The following is a 7,810-nucleotide window of genomic DNA, read 5'->3' on the forward strand; positions in this document are numbered from 1 at the left end:
AAAACCTTTTTATTTCAAAAGTTGCAAAGAAGCTTCTCACATTATTTACAAATTTGGACTGTTATTCTTAAAATATTGGATTCATTATTTAGATAATAGAAATAATATTTTAATCAAATGAATTTCATTTGAAATACAAAAGGTTAAAGTCATGCAAACAAAGTTTTAACAAGATAGCTAAATTATCAACTAAAAAAATATATTTTATCAAGCTGCATTTTAAACCTAAAACATTTTATTTGTTTGAATAGAAACGAGTTTTCGGAAATCAATGTAATTTCTTAACGCAAAAATATATCATTGTTTTAAATGGTTTTGAGCATAAAATAAAAAAATTCCAATCAATATTTCTTTTGTAGGAAAATATGTTCATTTATTTTTAAAGTTATTAAAATATTATTTTCGTGAGATTCTTGTGAAAATTCAAAAAGATTTTTGAAGATCTCAGATATTTTGTCGAAAAAGTCTAATTTTCTTTACAGTATTTTGCAAAATTTGCTTAAAAATTAATTTAAAACAATAAAAAATCAATTAGAATTACACGATGAATTTAAATTTTGTCAACTCTCGATATCGCTTTTTCTAACTTTTTAAAAATGATTTTGTTCTTAATTAATTTGGAATCTCTTTAAAGTTCTTAATGTTTCTTAAACTTAAACGCATTTTTTTATGGAACTTTGTAACCTTGGTTTTCTCTTCAAATTCATTTTTTTTAATTTGTCTTGTTTTTATAGACAATTAATTGTTTTGGTTGAAAATTCATCATTAAAGTTAACGATTAATTTCTCTGTTATCTAATTAAATTGCTAATTAAAAAATTTTACCTGAAAATCTTTCCCACTCTTTTTCGAAATTTTAGAAAATCATTAAAACATTTTTTGAAATTTTTGTTAAATTATACCTAAAATTTATTCTCGAGAGAAAAAATCAGTTTCCATTTTTCCAAAAACTTTGAGAATTTCTTTTTGTTTTCATAAAACCTCTTTAAATTCATAAAAAGCTTCTTTACATAAATAAATATATTATTTAGATAACCTTACGTTTCCCATAAACCTAAAGTTTGCAAACTTTTTTTAGGCGGCGAAAAAATAAAAACTTCATCTAATCAAGAACACGAGTTTCCCGACAACAATAGTTACGAATTGTTTCGAGTAATTTCGAGATGGTTCGAGAATCAATCGAAAATGGCGCCATTGGCTTTTTAATATGTAATTGGATGTAATTGGATATAATAATTTTAATAATTAAATAATTTTCAACAATTGGATGGATTAAACAAATTAGGAACTAGGTTGAGAATCACTCGTTTCATTCCACGGATCTTTACATAATGCGCTGATTGCGCAGGTCTCCACTGTGAACTACGACTACGTGAAGCAAGGACGTAGTATGTCAACCGCAAAGCAATAATAACTTTTATTATTGTTTAGAGAGTGAGTGCAGTCGGATCAAACAGGACGGCAACCAGAAATTACAACCAAAAAATAGGTAAGCCGTAATTTATTTGAAATTCGTTCTTGTGTACGTCATTTTGAAAATTATTTTGTCCAGAAAAAATATTTTGTAGGTTTTTGTAATAACAATTGTGGCACCGCAATTTCGCTTACTGTAAATATGTGTAAACTTTATAAAATTATAATCAGTGGCAAAAATGTATTTTTTTTTCGTTTTTTAAATTTAGAATTGTTTTCAACTTTTAATACTTGGGTAAAAAAAATATAGTACATATTGTATTTGTTTATATTGTAAAAATCACATTATAAAAAGTTTCAGTTCTTGTGAAATTTCTTTCAACAATTATACTTTTACCCATTCTTTTTTTTTGTTATAATTATAAACCTCAAAATTTTGTAAATTCATTATCTTGCATGTAATAAATTGATAAAAACCATGTCTCAATTGTGGAAGTTTCCTCATCTTTTTTTCTGTTTTGTCACTGACGCTTATCTTAAAATCTTGGAAAATTCTAAATCTTAACTTTATTTACATACTTTATAGCAGAGATACGTTGGTATTTATGGGGTAAATCTAGTTCATTCTGGATCAGAAGAAGTTATTTCAAAATGCAATTTGCGCCTTTTTGTTGCAAATTTTTTTAGAAAATAATTTTTGTTCTATAGAACGATTTTTTGATAAACGATCGAAAACCCCATTAAATTTGAAAGGCTTAGGAACCAATACGGTTAGAATTATTTTTTGTTTTATGCATAATTTTACATACTTTAATTTCTACATGTAACATTTAAAATTTCAAATTTTTTGAATAGATCTACAAATCAGTGAAAATGACAGAAAATAAATTCCAATTCGCCATAGACAAAGGGGGCACCTTTACAGACGTATATGCAAGATGTCCTGGAGGAAAAATTCGAGTACTGAAATTACTGTCAGTTGATCCGTCAAATTATGCAGATGCTCCTCGAGAAGGAATTCGCAGAATTCTGGAACAGGTAAATTAATTTTCTATACAAAAGGACGAACTTTAAACAAAACACAATAAAAATAAATGAAAAAAGATTCATTTTAGACCACTACACAAGAAAGAATTAACATTAAATTAATTAATACATTTTATCTAGTCAAAACCATAAGATCAAAAAATGTAAAAAATTCGAATGTTTGACAAATTAATCTTAAAAGTATGAAGAATTGCGTCGGAATTCAACTTGTAGGGGTTGGGAAGAATGTTGTCTCAATTTAGAAATAAAAATCAGTATAAAAAATTGATTTTAGGCCATTAGGAAAAAAAAACAATTATTATCAAATTATATAAAATACGTAAATTTACAACTGAATAGTTGCATTTTCAACCTCGAAGATTAATTTTATAGAAAAAATACAAAAATAAAAAAATCAATTTCGAACTAAAAATGGTGCAGTTAAATTGCAATTTCAGAGAATTAATTTTCAACAAGAAAAGTGATTTTTCTACGAAACAGTTTAATATGTCAAACCCAGAATGTAAATTTTTGACAAAAATGTAATATTCAACCATTCAGTTAAATTTTCAACAAAATAGTTATATTTCTACAGGGAGAGAAATTTCAAGAGATTAATTCACGGAACTCATCCTTTATTTTATTCACATTTTAGTGCAAGAACTATGATCTCGGAACCCGTGCTTTGAAGCAGCGGCCGTTGATCTAAAATCAAGGGTTCCGAGCTCTTCATTCTTGCGTCAAAGTGTGAATAAGAATAAGGAGTAGTTCCATGAAGTGATCTTTTTAAATTTCTCTACGTGTATTCTGAAGAATTAATTTTCTTTTTAAAAAATAAAATTAATTTTCTACATCGATGATTAATTTTCTATTAAAAGAGAGTTATTTTTAACTAAATGCATACATTTTTCATCAAATAAGAGAATTTTCAACTAAGAAAATTGATGTTCTGCCTAAGCGTTGAATTTTAAACATTTTCAAATAAATAGTTTAAGTAATGGATATGATGCCAGTTTAAATTTTTTTAACTAAACAGTAGAATTTCTAACAAAAAAAAAAGCACTTATGAAACAAAAATTCTGTAAATTTTCTAAAAAAAGTTGAATTTTGTACCAAATATTTAAATTTTCTACCAAAATGCTGAATTTTTTAGCAGAAATTAAATATTTTCTACACAACAGTTAAATTTTTAAAACAAGTTAATTATCAACCGAAACGGAAAAAGAAACAGAAAAAGTTTAACTCAGCAGCATAGGAGATTAATTTTCTACAAAAAAGGACGAATTTTCAACAAAATACGTACATTTTCAATCAAATAGTTGAATTGGTAACCAACAAGAAGAATTTTCTACCAAAAGGAGAAATTTTTAACAAATTACATAAATTTTCAACTGAATAATTTGAAAAATGGATGTGATGATAGTTTATAAAAAAATTTAACACAAATAGTGTAATGTTTTAAAAATTTTGTTGCAAAAATTAGTTCAGGTTAATTTCCAATTAAGGGAATCAATTTTCAATAAAAAACGTATTTCCTACAAAACAGTGGAATTTTTTAATAAATAGTTGAATTTTGCAGGAAAAAAGTCGAATTTTCTACAAACCAGTTTATTTTATACCCCAGATTATATTTAAAAAAAAGGTAATTTGCAACTAATCATTCGAATTTTGACCTATTATTAAAATTTGCAGGTGAAAAGTAATGCTTAGGGAAAAAAACGAATTTTCAAATTAAATGATCAATTTTGAATCAAAAATCAAATTATAACCAATAAAAGTGATATTTCCACAGGAAAAGATAAATTTTCAACTAAAAAACGTTTTTAATAAAGAAACAAATTTTTTGATAAAATTTTTGACTTTTCAAGGCAAAAGATTAATTTTAAAACAAAATTGTTGAATTTTGAACAAAGTTATTCAATTTTGAATGAAACAATAACATCTTTAACCAAGGTATAAGAATTCTTAACCGTGTCTAAGGCCCGTAATTATTAAATTGAAAAATCACAAAAAATCATTCATAGTAATTAAATAATAAGTTAATAATCATTATTAATAAAAATTAAAAAAAATTCTTCATATTGAAGTTTAACTGTTTATATTTTAGTAAATGGCTAAATGTAAAATGAAAATGCTTAATTTGAACTATTATCATAACTTTCTCTTGGAATTTAATTAATGTTATTATTTTAAATTGTAAATGGTATATAGAAAGTCATAAATACGACTATTTTATCCTGCAGCATTTACTAAATACCGCCAAAAGTTCGTTCAGACTTTAAATTATGCATTGAAAAATAAACACATATAAAATTTAAAGAAAAAAAACAGGTCAGACAACCATCGCAAATAAAAAAAAAATTGTGTGCAACAATGTTGCCAATTTGAATGTTTGTTTATAAAAAATGATTTTCGGTGGATGAAATTGATCATCTTAATATTATTTTGTAATTAGATCTTGTGAATAAAAAGCTTGGTGACGAAATTCCCAAAACAACAATCACACCAATACAGAATTTAAGCCCGAAATATAATTCTAATAATAGATTTGAATACAAAATTAATTATTAAAACTGCTTTCTTTTTTTCTCAATTTTTTATTTAGGAAACTGGAGTTTCAATGAAGGGCGTGGTAGACACTTCGAAAATTGCATGGATTCGGATGGGTACAACTGTGGCAACAAATGCATTATTGGAAAGAAAAGGAGCGAAAATGGCATTATTAATTAATGAGGGCTTCAAGGATTTACTTTATATTGGAAATCAGGCACGACCGAACCTTTTTGATTTGGTGAGAGTATAGTAATAACTTGGGTGATGCCCTGCTTGCACCGATGTACCTCAATAGTGTACCCCCACCACGGCGCCCAGCGTGTTGCCCCTTACTTGCGTTTACAAGGCACATATCGCTTTTGATTTAAAGATTATTTATTCATGAAGACTTTAGAAGTTATTATTGAAAATACCGCAAATCTGCGAAGACTTTTAAATGTTACAATTTTGAATGTTTTAAAATTGAAATTGCACTCCAATTTTTGTATTAATTTCTTTTAGTTTCTATTAATTTCCATTAATTTAAAATTGTTAAATTATTATTGCTTTCAATTCAAAATAAATTGATTATACAATTTGAAAGCGTTCACGCAGAATTCGAAATCGACCAATTTCATACGCTATTAATTTAAACTGTTACCAGCAGCTGTTGTTATAAATATTTTTTGAGGCAATATAATTCAATTTAAGTTTCTTTTTAGATTTGGATTTTCCTTAATCTTCTTGATTGACGCAAACATTCCTAAAAATGAAAATTTTTTATATTTAATAAAATACAAAAATGAACATATTTATAAACATTTTCATGCAGAAAAAATCGGATTTCAAATCAAAATGGCTAACAAATAAATAATAACAGTGCGTGTTAAGATTCACTGAAAGAAAACTTCTGAAAAATTGTATAATTACCGTTTATGATGAATTGTAAATAGAAATATTTATAAATAATAATGACAAACGATTTTATTTTACCCTTAACTGCTAAAATTTGTACCTTATCCATCTTATTTGTTTAAAAAAGTTTCAATTCTTAAATTTAAACAAATATTATTATTCGAGTTATCTCCCACTTTTTTCAGGTTTTACAAAAAATTGTCACGGTCGTTGAAATTGTCAAATTCCAACTTTTTAAAGCTGAAAATTTTTTCATTCTCAGTTGTCAAACCTAAGCTAAAAAATTAAGTACTCAAAGTTAGACTCATTTAAATTTTAAAGTTTAAAAATTAGAGCAAAAAAATTTTGAATTTTGTAAATTTTCATTTAAATGATCAATAATTTTCAGGTCTAAAATGGGAGGTTTTAATGGATTTTAATTAAATAATTAAAAATGTATTGCAATCGAACCGCAAAATATTACACATTAAACATTTCAAAGATTTATAGTTAAAAAATATAATTCATCTTATCAATTTTAATTCTATGAATTAAAGAATGAAACATTAAAGTTGTAAATGTTTAAAATTATATTATTCGATGAAATTTTAGGTTAGAAACATACAAAATTGAACGTTTTGCTTTCTTCTTTGATCGGGCCCTTTTTAAATTACAAGTTAAATTATTTTAATTTCAAATCGTTAAAAATTGACAATATTGCCAATTTTCATCTATGCATTAAAAATTAATTATTTATTTATATTTAGAGCTGATCAACGTACAACATTTTTTCTCAAAAGATTATATATTATTTATTCTTTTGAATTGAAATTTACTTAAAATTTCAAAAAAGTTGGAATTGATCATATTGGAAATTGAATTTGTATCACGTGTTATTAAATTTGTGATTATTCAAGTAATTGGATACAAATTTAAATAAATTCACTGTCATTTCGGGTTATTTTACAGTTATATTCTGGAAAAATGTAGAGACTTTTAGAGGAAGAGCAAATTTTGTTCATTGCATTTTTTTTATTTGTAATTATTTTAGTATTTGAATTTGTAAACCCTTAATTGTAAATTTAACTTATTGCAATATCTGAAAGTTAAAATTGTCTGTTCTATTGTTTAATATCAACTTCATTGTTTTCAAACTCTAATATTTGTATTTAAAGTCTTATTGTATTTGAAGGATTTCTTATTTTACTTTTTTCAAAACATAATACATTTTAAATAGAAATTTTTATTATTGATAAAAAATGAATCATTTAAGAAGTAGCGGCATTAGCGGACAATGCCGAGAAAATAGTGGTATTTGTTGTAAAGTATTATAGCAAATTACCACATTGTAACTAAAAAATAAGTAATCATTTTACATAACAGAAATTGCTGACAGTGACCTTATTATAATATTTTCAACGTATTAAGGCATGTAAAATATCTTCAAAAACGCAAAAAAGTAGATTACTGATATAATATTTATAAACTAATAATAATTGCAAAATAGAGTAGAGAAGACATGTATACGGAGATAAAATGGGCATTGCCCGAATCGGAAATTCCCAAAGTGGATCCCAAACTGACTAGAATTTAATTTTACTGTCGGAAAATTCCAGAATCTTGTTTAATTATTGTAGAATTATTAGCAGTGCTCAGTTTGAATGCCTCAAGTAAAAGGAAGTGAGGGGTAACGCACTGAGCGCAGTGGTGGGGATAACTGCGCAGGTACACTAGGGCGAGTTGCGCATCGCCTATTGTTTTATATTAATATTTGACTATATTTTGAATTTATTTAGCCACTTATATTTTATTATACATATTTTTTTCTAGTGTTTTTTCTTTTGGATAAGCACTGCATTGTTATATAAATTATTTATAAATCTTTTACATCAACAGATTAAAAATGTTGTACTACAAAATAAGAATAGTTTTCTGACTAATTCCTT

At 25.5% G+C, this 7,810-nt stretch overlaps 1 protein-coding gene across 4 annotated transcripts in view; it reads left to right on the plus strand.

The window, feature by feature from the left end:
• Positions 1 to 1,327: 1,327 nt before the first annotated feature.
• Positions 1,328 to 7,810, plus strand: part of LOC117177978 (5-oxoprolinase) — a 68,448-nt gene continuing 61,965 nt past the window's right edge. For 2 of the 4 annotated variants that reach the window (XM_033369135.1, XM_033369136.1), the window contains exons 1-3: positions 1,328 to 1,488; positions 2,268 to 2,450; positions 5,044 to 5,228. In XM_033369135.1, coding sequence (XP_033225026.1) covers positions 2,286 to 2,450; positions 5,044 to 5,228 — 350 coding nt within the window. In that variant the 5' untranslated portion in view covers positions 1,328 to 1,488; positions 2,268 to 2,285. Of the gene's footprint in view, positions 1,489 to 2,051; positions 2,183 to 2,262; positions 2,451 to 5,043; positions 5,229 to 7,810 lie in introns of those variants that run through there. The other 2 variants (XM_033369133.1, XM_033369134.1) reach the window with 2 other exon arrangements.

Source organism: Belonocnema kinseyi, chromosome 8, assembly GCF_010883055.1.
Source record: "Belonocnema kinseyi isolate 2016_QV_RU_SX_M_011 chromosome 8, B_treatae_v1, whole genome shotgun sequence".
Classification (NCBI taxonomy): Eukaryota; Metazoa; Arthropoda; class Insecta; order Hymenoptera; family Cynipidae; genus Belonocnema; species Belonocnema kinseyi.